We start from the raw sequence: 17,919 nt of genomic DNA on the forward strand, positions 1-17,919 counted from the left end.
TTCTGGTACCTTGGTGGCAACTGGTGCTGTTCCTCCCCCTTTGTCTCTCTCTGTCTGTTTTGTTTCTCTGATTTTTCGCACACTGTTCCCATGCTCTCCTCAGTTATGTTGTGATGGCTCCGTGTTCTCCGAAGCAAACTGACGTCAGCGCGCCGGGGTGGGGCTTATATGACCTCGCTGACGTCACGCCTGCGGAACACGGCGGGGCGGAGTCGCGTGGTGCTGCCCCCCGGTGCGCAGAGATGCTGGGACAAGAAAGGTTTTCCGGGTCCATTCTCATGCCTGGGGATAATTCTACGTTAAGGAATCTGCGGCTAGAATCGTCTCTACCAGATACATCGTTACCGGAGGTAAGTAACTTGTACGTTATGTAGAAATAAATACTGCGGCCTTCCAGCCTCACTTAGTTTTTTTAAATTGGCACAGGTTATAGACAAATACCACCCAGTAAACACTGGGTTCTCTGTGTACTTTCAAATGCTCTTTCCAGGTTGCTTGAGGCAGGAGGATGGAGTACAAGAGTTGAGGAAAGCATCTGGGGTAAGCAGTGCATAATTTGAAGTGACGGTCGCAGGTGGGGCCCACCTTCACTCATTTTTGGGGACCAGCACTTATTATTCCTTATCAGAATCTGACCCATAGCAGGGAGAAAAATACAAAGGGGGGAAGAAGGATGTAGAGAAAGAAGGAAAAACTGAGAAAAAAAGAGTAGGCGTTGGAAGGGACCTGAAAGAGTGAGAGAAAGGGGCATCGAGTGTCAGCTGGTGGATATTAGAGCTTAAGATGAAATCAATACTATGCAGTGTCTATGCCCATCACTTTTGAACAAAACCTGTGGCCAGAAACTTATTCTCTAACAAATTAAGCACTGGAGGCAGGAGTGATAACTGCTTGGCATAACAAGAAGTCAAACCCTGTTCTTAGATTTTTCTTGGTAAGGCAGAAGGCTTCCTGTGTCCAATGCCAGCTATGCATGGCTAAAGCCCATGTCCATTGGGATCTAGGGAGGGGTGGATGTTTTAGGGTCGAGGTAAAGACAGCAAAATAATTTAGTTGGACATTTAAAAAAATCACTTAGAAAATGTTGGTCTCGCAGTACCAGTAATTTATCAGAGTAGTGGGTAAACTTTAAATTCCTTGGCAAAACTTCAGTCAACCCCCATAAAAGAGGACTGAAATGGACCAGTTGAGCTGTGCAACCAGAACTAATCCGTGCTAGCTCATTACCTCACATGATGTTATTGCTGGCTTTAGGGATGTCATTGATGATAGTGAAGACATTAGAATGGACATTTAGATCATCATTGTTGATGTGAATACCTATAAAAAAAATTAGCTGCACGCAGTGTGTGAGATTTGTTAGCTTAGTTTAATTGTGTGTTATTTTGTTTGCCTGGTGACTGGGCCCAAAATGGCATGCACCAGCCAAGCGTTTTGAATACCTTTCTAAAGCAAACCTGTCCGCAGCCCCTCTGCAACTATCTAGCCGTGTTTCCTGTCACTACTAAGGAGAGAAGTCTGTAATTATATTCCGCTCTTCATATAAATAGTCCACTGGCAAAATGAGCCCTTCAGACTGAGGACTTAATTCCTCCATTGCCATTGGAAAGAATTGCCACCAACTTCACAAGTGGGTATCAAATGTTTCAACTTGCGCTATCTCTGCCGAATTGGGTATCACCTAGTCAGCATTTTAAACAAACAATTAGAACATTGTTAACAATACCAGCAGCATTGTAGCCTGATGTTTGGAGACCTCTTTTAGATCTAGTCCCCCTTCCCAAAAATTCCTAATACAGGATAGAGAATCAAGTAAAGGGGTTGAGATGAGGTTTAATTGTTATATCTTGAAGATCTAACTACTAGTTATCTGCCCAGTGGCACAGATTTGGAGATCCTAGCAGTGACTTTATAGCTTATACTATCTTATAATGTTGGCATAGTCCTAATATATCATCCTTGCAATGCACATAGATAGGTTATGGAGTAACTGGTAGCTGCCAATGTTTGATGAAGTCTTAGTGCTAGGGGAAATCAGTTTGCACGTAGATGACACTCTTTGTCACAATTTACAGACCTAATCTTACGTTTGAATTCTATGGACATTTTGCAACTGGTGAATCAACATACACATCCAGCAGGTCAAACCATTGACCTTACATTTGTGGCAAATGAGAGTTTCCATTGTCTTGTTCTTGTTGCTAACATGGTCAGATTAGTAGATCACATTAGAGTGCATGTTTTTTCTTGCTCTCTCCGTGTGTGCTACTCCCGGCTTAAACCCCTCTTACACCATGTATGCTGTGTTTTGCTTCCTCCGGTACCTTGTTCACTGCTTTGCTATTGTTTTTTTTTTTTTAAATACTTAAGGGTTCCTCTGGTGCTCTAGCTCCTCTGTTACTCTCCTGACCATTCAGTTTTGCCCCCCTCCTTTGACTTCTCCCACCCGCCAGCTCTGTTGCTGTCCACTAAGCAATTTTCTAACTTTTCAATTTTGGAAGGACCTGCAGCTGTTATTTGCTGCCAGGACTCTCCTTTTTTTGAAACACCCTTTTGCATCTGTCTAAAACATATTTTTCTTTACTGCTCCGTGTGGCATCTGCCATCAGGCTAGGCCGCTGTAGTGTTCTAACGCTTATGTGCATGTACACGTCATTGCGCTATGTTTTTTCATTCCGTGGGATTTCTTTTTGTTTGTTTTTTACTGAGGCTGCAGAGCATCAGCACAAAACACTTGCAAAGACTGTAGGTTGCACATGCAAGCTCCATTGGCTTTGCCATTAGTTGTTGATATCCTTTCTCTAAATCCTCCAGTAGCACTTATTGATATTGTTCAAGTCAATATTTTTCAGCCCGAGGCCTAAATGAAGATGACATATGTACTGGATTGTTACATCTTTCATGACCTTGTGCGTATGTTTTGCTTATTTTGTGGATTGGTGAAGTATGGTTTATTTCTTGTTTTATTAGTAAAATAATTAATATGAATTGAAAAGAATGATCTGATGGCTTCTCAAGAGGTAAAACGTGTTAATTTGATTTGCTGATTTCTTTAAGTGGATTCTGTGCCTTTTTGGAATAAATTTGATAAATCAATGTTTTTTTCCTTAAGGAAAAGAATGAAAGATATCTTCTACTCTTCCCTCACGTTTTGCTGATGTTGTCTGCCAGCCCGAGGATGAGTGGTTTTATATATCAGGTAAGCTTACTAATACAAGAAACGTTTTCTTTTACACTCAGATAAAGATTTTTTGTTGGAACAAGTATTTAACTTTAGCTACTGTTAATTTGACTATGGGGAACTTGCATAATGCCTTTTATTTTCTTTTTGGAGTGCCAGTAGCAGTCTAATTTTCTCCAACAGACTCTAGCCCTCTATTCTTCATGTAACCTGACAGAATTTGGCATGTCCACTAACGCCTATTGTACAGACTTACGTTAAGGCAACATTTAATTACAGTAGTTTGTGTGGTGATCTCTTGTTAATGTTAATGGAAATTTGTAAAGCGCTCGTACGCAGATTGGCTTCATGGCGCTAGGGTTCAAAGTTAACATTTGAGGCAGAGACTAACCCTGATTAAACAGCCAGGTTTTCAGGAGTTTTCTAAATTGGAGAAGATTAGTGCAGGATCGAATTTCAAGTGGAATAGTATTCCACAATTTGGGAGCAAGAATGGTAAATCTGCGTCCTCCTAGGCATACCCTTTTAAAATCCGGGGTGGTAAGGAGACATTGGTGAGCGGACCTTAGGGCACGTGTAGGGGAATACCCGAGTATCAAATTGTTGATAAACTCAGGGCTGATGCCATGCAAAGAGTTAAAGATAAGGCAGCCCGTCTTGAAAACGCACCCGTGAGCAATTGGAAGCCAATGTAGTTTTCTTAGCAGTGGGGAGGCAGAGTGCCATTTCGGTTGATGGAAAATCAGTCGCGCTGCCTGGTTCTGAACCAGCTGGAGACGTTTGAACAGGTAGTGAGGCATTCCCAGGTAGACGGAGTTGGAGTAGTCAAGATGAGAGAGAACCGTAGAAATCATAGCTTGGATCAAAGCGTCATGGGTGAGGAAACGATGGATTTTCCTGATTTTCCGCATTTGAAAGAAGCATTTGGACACCACGGCTCCAACCTGGGTTTTTAATGACAGATCACTATCCAGTGTTACTTCTAGCTTTTTAGCTGAGATGAAAGATGCAGGTGGAGGGCCGAGTTCTAGGGGCCAATAGTGGGGGCCCCAGTGCTTATAGCTGTCCCCAGTAAGAACTATTTCCGTTTTCCCAGGGTTCAGCTTCAGATGATTAAGGTCCATCCAAGTTTGGATGAATAGCATAATATCCTGGAATCCCGTAAGAGCGTTGTTGGAACTATCAACCCTGAGAAGGAGTTGAAGATCGTCAGCATAGTTAAAGACCGTCACGTTTCTGTCTTTAAGTGACTTGATCAGGGGGGCCATATAGATATTAAAAAGGTGAGGAGAAAGGGCAGAGCCCTGGGGTACACCACAGGTGGTTATATGAGGATGTGAAGAAAACTGACCCAAACGAACCGCTTGTGAGCGGTCCTCCAAAAAGGAGGTGAGCCAGCGAGCTGCAGTCCCCGGGATTCCCGCCCTCCTCACACGGTCGACCAGAATGCTATGGTCGACCGTGTCGAAGGCCGCAGACAGATCCAACAGGACCAAGGCTCGAGGGCAGCCTATATCAGCAAAGTTCCGCAGACTATCCACCGCCGATAGAATCACCGATTCGGTGGAGGGAGCGGGTCGGAAGCCGGCCTGATGTGGGTCCAGGTATTTGGACAACTCCAAAAAATTAGAGAGACATTTTGCTATATAGCCCTCCAAGATTTTAGACAGGAAGGGTAGCAAAGAAATCGGGCGATAGTTGGAAAGAAGCGCAGGGTCCGCTCCCGGTTTTTTCAAAAGTGGTACAACTGTAGCTCTTTTAAAAGCCGAGGGGACTAAACCCGATGTAATGGACACATTCAGCAGTGTAAGAGCAGGGCCAGGATGAACAGCAAGGCATTCTTTAAGAATGCGAGGGGGGCAGCAATCAGAGGGAGCGCCTGATTTAATTTCTACCAAAAGATCTTGGAAGGCCTTATCACTAATGATAGGAAAGCTGCTTAGAGTTTTATCATTACAATGTGAACTAGGGAACCCAGAGGAGGCAAAAGAGTTGGGATGCTAGCTTTTATTAAAGAGATAAAATAGTCATTCAGTGAGTTGCACAAATCTTGGGAGGGGGCAACCTTCAAGAGGGTGCACTCGGGGTTGGAGAGTTCATCTATTACAGAGAAGATGACCTTAGAGTTTTTGTTGGAACACAGAATGCGATCGGAGAAAAAGGCTGCTTTGGCAGTCAGTATACTTTTCTTGTACTCTTTCTGAGCAGCGGTATATTGTGATCTTTTTTCTGGGGCATATTGCTGGCGCCATTGTCTCTCTAGTTGGCGCAAGACCAATTTCTGGGACTTGAGCTCAGCTGAGAACCATCTATTTGCTTCCGCCCGCCGTACTAATTTAATTTTTTTAAATGGGGCGTGTTTATTACTGGCGTCAAGAAGCCATTTGGATACTTTTGTTTCCATGGTGTTGACATCCTGGTCAGGAGGTGGGGCAGTGGCAGCTAGAGTATTAAGAAAATCTGCTTTATTAATGAGATTCCATTTTCTAGCCAGACCTCCTTCCGTGGTATTAATTTTGAGAGGCAATGTTCGTGTGAGTGAAAATTTAAGGAGATAGTGGTCGGACCAGATACAGGGTAAGGCAATGGGGATAGAATTGGTCGTGCCGATAACCCAGATTTGGTCCAAAATTCGTCCCTTGGAGTGGGTCGGAGAGGAAACCATCTGGGAGAAATTAGACTCTTGAGCAGATCAGACATTTCTGCGGATTGAGGTCCTTCATTGGGATCACCGTACCAATAGTTAAAGTCTCCCACAAGAAGGATCTTAGCGTGCTCTGTCACCAGTTTGTCTATCTGTTCACTGAGAGCCAGCGGGAAGAGAGGCATCTGCTTAGGTGGTCTATACAATAGAACACAGACCAAAGAGTCGTTGGTGGATTCTAATTTTATCACTAGATTCTCGGTGTCAGTGAGAGGAAGACATGTCAGAGAGCAGAATCTTAAGTCATTGTGAATAACAGCGGCCACTCCCCCCCCCCCCCCCCCCCCCCCCCCCCCCCTGACCTGCCCGTGCAGACATGATGTAGTAGTCCGAGGGAAGTGCTGCAAGTATATCTGGGGCGGAGTCATTAGTGAGCCAGGTCTCCGTCAAGAGCAGAATATCTGGTTTGTCAGTCACCAAGAGTAGGAAAATCTCCAGCTGATGCTTAACCAGGGATCGGGTGTTTAGATAGTGTATTGATATGGAAGCAGCTCTGTAAGGAGCCTGGATCGGGGGTCCCTGAGTATAAGCAGCAGTAGACTGTAGTTCCAGAAGACAATCCCGTTTAGACAGTAGATTGTGAGCTACTATAGAAGAAAAAGTATCTTTAGAAGGTTGCCATGAGAAAGTATGCATGTCCTTTAACTTAGCTGATGAATAGGAGACTAAATGGCCATGATGACTGGCCCCTAGGCATAGAGGGGCGCGGACGGGCTCAGACGGGCAGGCCTTTAGCGCGCCTTCGGCCCGCTGCGCGCGCCCGCTGCGCGCGCCCGCTGCGCGCATCCGCTGCGCACTCGCGTCCTCATCGTTTTTATGCCCCCAAGCTGATAGCGTCTAAAGCGCTGTCCACACTCCCACCCAATATGTCTGCCGGTTATACTGCCTGACTCCTCCTGCACCGCGAAAGCAGCGCCGACGCAGGTTCCGGACGGCGAGATAGAACTAATGAGGTAAGCCCTTAAGCAGTGCTGGGGAATGGGGAGGACTTAGCTGGTCAGCAAACTTTAATAACAAATAAACACAATAGTTTTAAAAGACTCCCGTCTTCCGCCTCCGGAGTTAAGCTTTGTGCCGCGCGCTTGCGCACTCACCGCTTTTATGCCCCCAAGCTGATAGCGTCTGAAGCGCTGTCAACACTCCCACCCAATATGTCTGCCGGTTATACTGCCTGACTCCTCCTGCACCGCGAAAGCAGCGCCGATGCAGGTTCCGGATGGCGAGATAGAACTAATGAGGTAAGCCCTTAAGCAGTGCTGGGGAATGGGGAGGACTTACCTGGTCAGGAAACTTTAATAACAAATAAACACAATAGTTTTAAAAGACTCCCGGCTTCCGCCTCAGGAGTTAAGCTTAAGCATATCTCTTATAAACTCAGATGCCTTTTTTTAGTTTGCCAGACGGCTGCCTAAATATTGTCCAACTGCATGCAACTCTGAATCTGATAGAGAGTTCTCGCTGCAGATAATGTACATTAGAATATTCCCAGGCGTCCAACTTCATCTGGCCTTTTTTGAGAAATCTCGTTTGTGCTCTGGTAGATGGTGTTTATGGCGTCTTCTGCTCCAGAAGTGACGTGTGTTATGCTTATATAGATGCCACTCCAGTGTGCTGACCTCCGTATCTTCTTTTCCATGCCATCAGCGTGGATCCGGTTTGAGCTCCCCTCAGTCATTTTTTGACTGACTCCCATCTTTTTGTCGACGACTGGTGTGCCTTTTAAAAAAAATTTCATCATGTCTCAGAAGAAACCCACCTGGTTCAAATCTTGTGGAGCCTGTCCTCAACAGATGTCTGTTACAGACCAACACTTGGTCTGTCAGCTGAGTCTTGAGAGAGACCATGACTCCATTTTGTGTGCGGAGTGCTGAATAATGAACCCAAATGCCATCTGCGAGTGGGCCATGAAGCTTTTGGCAGCTCAATTGCTACTCCGTGCCTCTCCAGTTCCAGTTCAAGTGGGAGTTCTCGGGACCGCTCCTGGGGTCACTCTTATTGATCTTTGAATAGCTCTAGGACTTCTTGGGGGATTTACCAGAAGAAGTCGATGCGCTCTTCGACTTCCCCGCGTCGCTCTCATTCTTCAGACAAAGCATGGGAACGCTACCATAAATCTTGACCTTGCCCTCTGGTGGTCCTTATGCAGCTGCCATCGGAAACTGGATCTGCTTCGCGCATCCCTGGATTTCCTGGAGCTGGAGCAACCCATGCTCAACTCTGTAAGTTCTACGAGGCCATGGGCTTCCTTTTTTGGCAGACGAACCCCTCTGAAGCATCTTTGGGTCCTGTGGGTTCGGAAGGGCCTTCCACTGGAGCTCTGCCGGTGGGTTCGCCCAATGCCCCAGTCGACCCCTTAGGATCTGTTTGTGGATTCGGATTGGCCCTGGCCATGACTTCAAGACCTCCTCCATGTACCGTTCTAGGGGTACTGTTCCAGTGGCGCTAAACCCATCATGATTCCAGAGTCCGATATTGAGCTGACTGGTGTTGCACGATGTCCGCTCCAGCGCCGACCAGGCCCACACTGCCTGAATTTGAGACAGATCCCTGTATCACTGAAAGGTCCATTGAGCAACACAAATGAAGGTGGTCTCGGATCTCTGTTCCTACACTGACCCCTAGCAAAGTCCATGACCAATGACAACTTTTATAAGGACCTGGCTGACTCCAGTAGTTGGTCTGGAAACTCCACCAGACACTGGCCTCCTCTCCTCCCACAGTGGCTTTGGAGTAAGTGGCTTCCTTTGCGATGGTAGTCCAGAGGACGCTGAGGTCTTAGACCTGCTGCTGCCTCTGGTTCGAGTCTAAACCAGTGTTTTAGGGTGAGGTGCTTCAACTGGGGTGGGCAGAGGGGGTTCCCATCAGAACCTTCCTACCCTTCAATAAAGCCATCACTGATGTCCTGCTCAGGTCTGGGCTCAGCACAGGACCATTGCTCGCCTCCATCTCCCTGCTCCTGGGGACCCAGCCTTACTCTCCCAACACCCAAACCCTGAGAGTCTGGCAGTCCAGACCTCAACTTCCCAAATCAATCCTGGTGCGTTCCCTACCACGCCACTGGATGGGAAATTTTAAGAGGCTGGATACCTTCAGAAAGAGGATTTTTTTCCCCGCTAGTGTGACACTTCAACCCGTGAACAATGCACACTAATTTGGCCATTATTCCCATACTGTATGAGATTTGGTTACGTAAATGCTGCCTATTGTCTCGGACAAGTCCTGGGCCATACTTTCCCAAGCTATTCCTGATGGGCAAGACACTGCAAAGTTTACAATGAGATGTGGACTGGATATGATCGACTCAGTGGGTATAGCCATTGCTTCTTTGGTGGCGCTGAGATATCACTATTGGTCAAGGTATACTGTTTTTTTTAGGGGATGTCCAAGCCTTGGTCATGGAGATGCCCTTTGATGGAACTAGTCTCTTTGGGAACCAGAAAGATTTGCCCTTCGAAAAGTTTAAAGATAGTATAGCCACTGATAGGTCATTGAGGCTCTCTATATCCCCGACAGCAGCATTCCATCTTATGCCCCTTCCGTATCTACGGTTAGGGCTACTAGCCGAGTCCTTTTCCACCTAGCCAACATGACCAGCAGGCTCAGTCATTTCGTGGATGCGGCTCCCTCAAGACTTGTGGGCAACACAGCTATCTGCCCTCCTGTCACAGTCAAAGCCTCTTTAGTTTGTCCACAATCCTGCATGGTCATCCAGTTGGGAACAGCTCGCTCTCCTTCCCGTATCAATATTTTGCAGTGTGAATCTTTTCTGGATTCACATGATGTGCATTATTCCGCCATCTAATGATTGGGTCCAGAATTGTTATGTTTTTTTTCTTCTTCTGTTGATGGGCGTCAACGTACTCTCATTTGGTGTCCCCTTGTGACGTCGTCGTGCTTCCTCCGGAAGCTCCCACCTTCAGTCACCAACTTCAGATTCTTTGTTTCCGCCGTTGGGTCTGGATCATTATGGAAGGAGCTCCAAACTTTGGAAAAGAGAATTGACGAAAATCAGGCAAAAATCCTCAAAAATCTACAGTACATCGATTCGAGGTACCGGACTTCGAATCAAGGTGCCAGAGAGTGCCGAAAGGGGAAGGAACAACCTCATCGATGACCAGAGAACAGTGCACGTGTAGGGGCTCCCAATGCATGGTGATGGACAAAACACATTCACGTTTTGCCAGAATTGCCATCACAAGTTCGCCGAGAAGGACCAACAACCAGTCTACAACATCTGCTTACCGGTAGATCAACGAAATAAAGATTGCAACGCCTGTTCGGCGTTCACCCCGAAAAACCCGTAGGGTAAGGGAGAGGCAGTGAAGAGCCAACTATAACATGCAGGGGCAAAGCACAGCACCGTCGCTACGGGACCTGGGCCTTTCTCGCGAGGAGGAGGACAATGTTGCAGAAGGGCCAGAAGGCAACACGGAGATGGACATCCAAGTCGTTAAGGTCAAAAAGAAAGCTTCGAGAGAGGTAAGAAAGCCATCAGCCTCGAAGAAACTAGACGAGTCTTGAAAAAACTGACTTGAGGGCCTCAAAGGAAGCCTCGGCGTGAAAGCACTCTATGTCCGCAGCTGCATCCCGAGAAAAACATACCATAGGATCCTTAGACAAGGACTCCTTAACAGAACGTCAAGAGATGGTCAATGAAAGGATGCATCTGCGTCGAAACAAGAGGTCAAAATCTGAAAAGCATGGCCTGCATCCGCCATCAAGGCGCCTTCTACTGCGAAAAGAAAGGCTGAAAGTCTCAGCGCCGAAACACACGTGTCTGAGATTGAGAAGAAGAGGAAAAGGCTCGAAGTCGAAATGGTGAGTTTTTTACAACAAAGGAAGGATTTCAATGAAAGCATGAAACAATTCAAGATACCACCAAACACCTCGACGGCAATCAAGAAAAAATTGAGGATTTAGAGCCTCCCTTGACCCCCAAACCTCTGGAGGAACAGGAAGCAGAGTTATTTTTCAAAGAAGAACCGACTTACATCGGATCAGAAACTTCCGAGGTCCAAGGGCTGCAATGGCCAGACCTCGACACAGATTCCCCAGAGGAGGCTGTCGACACCTATCCTTCGAGGCCTTTCTCCACCAGACGATATCGGAATGTACAACCACGTCATTAAAAAAGCAGCAGATACCTATGGAATAAGACTGCAGGATAAAAAACTCAGCCTTTTTTTTTGTTGGAAACTTTAATGTCTATACAATCAAGGAACCAATCCCTTCCTATGCTGCCAAGTGTGCTATACCAGCGAAAGGAGGAATTTGAGGAGCCTGCCACATGTAAGGCCATTAAGCCTAGAGGGGAGAAAAATACAAACACTCCTCCAAGGATCCTAATTACATCAAGGGGTGGGTGACTGCTGACTCCAGCAGAACAGCCACGGCCAGGAAGAGGGCTAATGTAGCAAGTATTACTGGGCCACCATCAGATAAGGAAAGCAAGAGAATGGACCTCATGGGCAGGAAGGTCGAGAGATGTGCGGCGAATCAATGGAGCATCGCCAATTCTAATGCTTTGCTCAACCCACATTCATACCAGTACTGGGAGGAGATAGGTGACCTACCAAACACAACAACGGGGACAGAAACAAGGTTTGCAATACCAGCAAGGAAGATAGTCCTTTCGAGGACGCCCCCGTGGAAGAGGCCTAATACAAAGGGGGTGGGGGGGCCGACAACCAAATAACTGCACTCTAAACACAATAGACAATCCAAAAAGATCAGGGAGGATGCCTGCAAAGGGAGCAAAACGACAAAGGACAAACAAACAGTTTGTCCAACATTCTACGCTAGTAGTTGGCAGGCTGAAAACCTCTCAGCTACTCCAAGAGTGCAAGAACTTCGGGCGAAAAAGCTGTAGAGCTAGTGCCACACAGACAAACAAACATGGTTAATTACTCTGCATACTTAATTCCAAAGGTAGACGGAACGCTGCATCCTATCTTAGATTCCTCAACAAATGTATAAAGACTCAAAGGTTAAAGATGACAAACCTGCAGGAAGTGATACCACAACTACAAAAAGGGGACTACATGGTTACAATAGACTTAAAGGACACCTATTTACACATCGCCCATGAACAACAAGCACAAAAAACTCTAAAGATTTAGGATCAACAAGACACCCAACCAATTCAAAGTGCTAGCATTCGGTTTAAAGTCTGTACCAAGGGTATTCATAAAGTGCCGAGCAGCAGTGTCTGCTTACCTAAGAAGGCAGGGAATCCATATATACCCATACTTAGAGGACTGGCTAGTAAGGGCAAACTCGTACAGTGCCTGCAAACACTATATGCATCAGGTAATAGAGACACAATACCAGCTCAGTTTCTCCATACACTGGGAGAAATATTCCCCAGAGCCAGAACAGGAGAAGGGGTTCTTGGGGGCAAAAATAAGTGCAGTCTTGGGGAAGGTGTTCCCAAGCAAACAACATCCCTACTGAAGGAAACACAGCTATACCGGAAGGGGGCTAGCTCCGACAGTGAGGATCGTGGGGAAGCTGCTGGGGATGATGGCCTTGTGCATTCACTTAATCTCCAACATTCGGCTAAACATGAGACCCTTCCAAGATTGGCTTCAAGCATAATGGTCGCAAGCAACAGAGAGTTGGAAAGATCTAGTGGTTGACACGCAAAGGATACAGGAGGAGATAGCATGGTGGAACAATACAAACCTATCACAAGGGAGACCTTTTAAACAACCAACTCAAACAGTGACCATAACTACAGATGCCTCCCAGATGGGATGGGGAACTCACATGAACACCCTCAAAGTAAGGGGAGTGTGGACAGAGCAGGATGCAATACAACACATCAACATCCTGGATTAAAGACAGTGTTCCTAGCCTTAAAAGCCTTCAAGAAAGTGATCTATGGGAAGACGATTCTAATACAAACACAACCACCATGTTCTACATAAACAAACAATGGGGAGCACAATCAGTAGCACTTTCATCTCTAGCGCAGCAACTGTAGGGATGGGCAATCCCATGGGAGATAAACATGGTAGCAATACACCTACCGGGGAAGGACAATGTAGAAGCGGACAGACTAAGCAGGCAAGCTTCTTGGTCAGTTGGTGAATCAATCAGAACTCAAGAAGATATTTCACAAATGGGGGACTCCAGAAGTCAACCTCTTCGTAACACCCCACAATGCCAAATGCCAACGCTTCGCATCCAGGCGACCTTGCCAACAGTCCCTAGGGAATGCGCTATAGTTAGACTGGTCAGGGATATTAGCTTACGCTTTTCCCCCGATACCACAGACCTGGTTCTCAGAAATAATGGAGATATCTCCGAGATCAATTCAGAAATTGCCAAAGACACCAGACTTGTTAACAATGCAAAACAGAAAGGTGCTCCACCCAGAACCGGAAACCGTAAGCCTTGCAGCATGGCTCTTGAGGACTTCGAGGTTGGGCACCTAAAGCACAATGGCAATCCTAAGGGAGGCAAGAAAGCAGACCACTAGGAAATGTGATACGGCAAAATGGAAGAGAGACTCTATGGTGCCTCAGAGAAAGACTTCTCAAAAAGAACACAAAAGGAAAGATAGGGCTAAAGTACTTAACACATCTACTGCACAGTAAGTTAACCAACCCATCGCTAAAGGTTCACCTAGCAGCAATTGTAGCATATACAAGGGGCCACGCAGAGAAGAGATTCTTCACTTCAAAAGTGGTAAGAAGGTTCCTAGAAGGATCCAAAAGAATCACACCCCGAAAGAGGGTGTCTGCATCCACATGGAATCTCAGCTAATGAAAGCACCCTTTGAGACGCTACACAAGGCAACGCCACAAATGCTGACATTAAAAATGGGCTTTTTAGTTGCAGTAACAGCACTACGTAGAGTAAGTGAGCTGCAGGCACTAACGTTACAGGAACCCTACTTCCAAATACATAATGACAGAATCGTCAAAAGAACGGATCCACACTTCATGCTAAAGGTGGTCTCAATTCTACATAAATCGAACCATACAGATACCAAGTTTTTTCCAAAATCCAAAGATGCAGGCAGAAAGAGCATTGCCAACTCTAGACGCTAGAAGAGCAGTAATGTATTACATTGAAAAAACAAAATAATACAGAAAGACAAAACAACTCTTTGTATCATTTGCAAACAGTTTCCTTGGCAAACCAGTAACCAAGAACACAATTGTAAGATGGATAGCACAAACCATACAGGAGAAACATTACAAAGGACCCCACAGGCTCATTCAACAAGAAAGAAAGGGGGAACTATCGCCTTTTTAGCCGACACACCACTTCCAGACATTTGCATGGCAGCAACATAGTCTTCAGTGCACATGTCACAAAACATTACTGTGGACATCCAAATTCAGCCACCACTGTACTAACAAACTGTTACTAAATCAAAGCACAGCATGTGAATCCAGAAAAGATTCATGCTGCAAAACGTTTAGTTTCTTACCCGTTGGTGTAGTTTTGCAGCTTGAAGAATTTTCTGGATTCACTAGTGAACCCACCCTCCTCCTCCAAAGAAGATGAGGGAAGAAAAATAAATGAATCTCAAGATGGTGACCAAAGGTGGGCGCTTCCAGAGGAAGCATGATGACGTACAAGGGCACACTCAATGGTAGTACGTTGATGCCCACAAACAGGAAAAAAAATACAAGAAGTCTGGACCCAACCACTAGATGGGAGAATTATGCACAACATGTGAATCCAGAAAATTCTTCAAGCTGCAAAACTACACTGACGGATAAACTATATGTTTCCAACAATGAGAAGCGAGCACTCTACCGAGTTCCTTGTTAATTCTTTTGAGATGCCCCTCACACTGAGTGTAAAAAAACGCCTTTAGAGTTTTTTTTTAAAGACCCCCCTCACCCACCTACCTTGTTGGTGGCATGCTTCATCATTGGGGTCCTGCCCGAGACACCTAGTGCGTCAAGGCTGTGCTTGGACACCTAGTTACAGCGGATCAGGTTTTTTTGGGTGGTTTTGATTATCTCAGATAAGAAAAAGGGGTGAATTAAAATTGTGTTTTGGGTTACCCACCGGTGTGGTGTACTTTAATAATGGCAATTTTGGACAAGGATTGAAAGCAGTGGTGGATGCTGAGCATATCCTTGGTATTTGTCAACATTATTCAGCCATAATGTCTGAGCTGCCCAAGGGCGCCAGTATGGCTTTCATCAGGACCAAAATCGCATGCTCTCTTAGACATGCAATAATATCACAGTGCGTAACTTACAGTTTTAGTCTGTGTTTTACTCCATTTGAGTTTTTATAGATCGGTAGTTCCTTACTACATGGATGCTCCGAGGGGGCGAGGCGTGTTGTCACACATTTGTCAAGGGTGATTGCCCAACCTACATCAAGACCTCCAGAGCTCCTTATCTAATATCAGAGTAATGGGTGCGCCAGATTTTCCAGCGGGGCTATGCCCTCCTGTTCCAACAAACCCCGCCGCCACTCCCTCCATCCCCGGATCGGCTGACGGAGGACCACCTTGTGCTCTTGGGGCAGGAAGTACTGGCTTTTCTGTCCAAAGGAGCCATCAAGAAGGTTCCAACATCAGAAGTAGGTTGTGGTTGCTAGTCCAACTCTTTGTGGTGCCAAAGAAGGATGGAGTGGTCAGTCATATCCTAGATCTGCATCTTCTCAACTACTTCATAAAAAATAAAAAGTTCAAAATGCTGACCCCGGCTCAGATCTTATCTGACCTTGACCCTGGAGACTGAATGGTAGTGTTGGACTTGCAGGACACTTCCACATTCCCGTCCTGCTTGCCCACAGATGTTACGTGCTGGAGCATTCTGATGGATACATCTGCCTGTGTATTCCTCACATTTTAAATTACCCAATGTGCAGCATTCCACAGGAACTTTTATCCTCAGCTCTTCCACGTCGACGAGGACGTCACAATGTAATGGCTCCCCCACACGACTCAGCGTGATGTCATCAGAGCCATAATAAGACCTTGTCTGCTTGCTGGCTTCAATTTCCTTTTTTCCGCGCCATCGATGCATACCGGTTTTTCCCCAGGATCTTTATTTTTGCTATTTGAAGGAAGTTGGGTTTCAAGCCTTGCAGGGAATGTGGAGGCCAGATGTCCATCACTGACCCCCATGAAGATTGTTTGTGGTGTCTCTTGTCTGACTACGACATTGGGACATGCACTTTGTGCAAACGCATGAAACCAAAGGCGCTGGAGGAGAGGGAGGCCAAACTATTCATGGCCAAAGGGAAGAAGCTGAAGAGAGGTTGCAGGATGTCCAGGACTCGCTCAAAGTTACCGACTCCACACACTTCGAGGTCTTTGAAGAAACACAAGAAGTGGCGTCATGGTTCTTGGTGTTGCTCTTCGGAGGATACAAATCCAAAGTCGGTGTCCCCCAGTCCCAGACATCATCGTAAGGATGAAATCTCTCTGACTGCGGGGGTGAGTCCGGAACCGTCTAAGGCTCCGAGAGCAGTGACTCCTACGGCTCCACCGTTACCAAAATCAACCGCTCCAACTCAGGCGCTGCAACCAGAGCTGAATTTAGTGCCTCCCCGATTGGCTCCAGAGCCTGTGATACCTGATCCGATGTATCCTGCTTTCCCGGCTCGGGGATTGGATTCGATTCGTTGCATTTTTTAAAATGCAATGTTTGGCTTTTTGGCCAGAGTGGTAGACCCTCCTGGTGCGCCTGTTGGCCCTATGGGTCAGTTGGCATATTCACTGGGAGACTTACCACCTCACTTACCCCAGGCACCACTGATGACTTTTATGCCAATGGCTCAAGGGAGTTGGCCTCTTCCGGCCTGAATATGCAAATGCCCCAAATCATCTGCCCCAAATCATCTGCCCCAAATCATCTGCAAGCTTCACCCATTTGGCCAGTCTGTTTTCCTTGGTAGCATGTAAAGGTCTTTCCGCCTTTTTCCACGTTGATGGACAGCTTACTAAAAGGCCCTCAAGCGTGTTTCCCGTCTATTTTGGTTACACGTTATTGATGCAGAGGAACATCTCGTTGTCTTCTCTAGGAGAGGATTCATGTTATCACAGATTTGTGGATGAAGATACTCGAGGAACAATGACATTGCTGAAATTACATGCATGCCTCTTGGTCCTATGCAGCTGAAGTGTAGAATATGCACCAGACATTTACCCAACGAGGTAGCATGCACTAATTAACCAAATGAAAGTATTTCTTTGCCAAAACTGGGGACTCTTCATGGGAAAAATAATGTTCAATTTTGGCCGTGGTACTGATTTTACAGAAATTAAATCTCAACGGGAAGCCCTCCCAAATATAAACATAGCAGGTTCCCCAGTTGAAATTCCACTTCAATAAAGCACAAACAATCCTAACTTCTTGGGCTTAGCGAAGGCAAAGCAAGTGCTTTTCCTTTCGTATTCCATGTTGAAAAACAATATGAAATCCTTATTGGGGGTGAGTTCATCGTTGATCTGTTGGAGCACAATCTGATGTGTAGTGACTGTGATGAGTAGTATCTTTCTTATCTCCTGGTGAGAGCAGAGTCAATGGTTCTCCATTTTAAATACCCTAAGTATGCAAATGCCTGAAATCCATAGCACCACTCACACCAACACACAGGTGTACACACACACACACACACTTTTTCTCCCTCTCTCCCCGGAACTGACAGACACTTGTACTCACACACCCACTCAGTACATGGTGCTCTCATGCAAATGCCCTAAGTATGCAAATGCCCAAAAACCATAGCACCACTCACAGACATATGCAGGTACTCACACACCCATTCACAGGCACTCACAGACCCAAACAGGCACTCAAGCACATAGGCACACACACCTACTCATTCAGGTACACACCCACTCATACTCACGCAGGTAATCTCACACACACACACTCTCGAAGGTGACAAGTTACAATTAGAATTAAAATGTTTTAAAAAAAAACATAGAAATGCACTGATAAAAACAAAGGTTACAGAGACATTAGTTAGGCTCAGATTTCACATGTACAAAACCATAGAAATTCAGCAGTTCTAGTTACCTGAGCTAACTATAACTTCATCTTCT

At 46.0% G+C, this 17,919-nt stretch overlaps 1 protein-coding gene across 4 annotated transcripts in view; it reads left to right on the plus strand.

The window, feature by feature from the left end:
• Positions 1-17,919, plus strand: part of ARHGEF7 (Rho guanine nucleotide exchange factor 7) — a 908,392-nt gene that overhangs the window by 576,058 nt on the left and 314,415 nt on the right. For all 4 annotated transcript variants that reach the window (XM_085622182.1, XM_085622181.1, XM_085622184.1 and 1 more), the window contains one exon: positions 3,113-3,199. In XM_085622182.1, the coding sequence (XP_085478308.1) occupies positions 3,113-3,199 (87 nt within the window). The remainder of the gene's footprint in view (positions 1-3,112; positions 3,200-17,919) is intronic.

Source organism: Triturus cristatus, chromosome 8, assembly GCF_964204655.1.
Source record: "Triturus cristatus chromosome 8, aTriCri1.1, whole genome shotgun sequence".
In the NCBI taxonomy this organism is placed as follows: domain Eukaryota; kingdom Metazoa; phylum Chordata; class Amphibia; order Caudata; family Salamandridae; genus Triturus; species Triturus cristatus.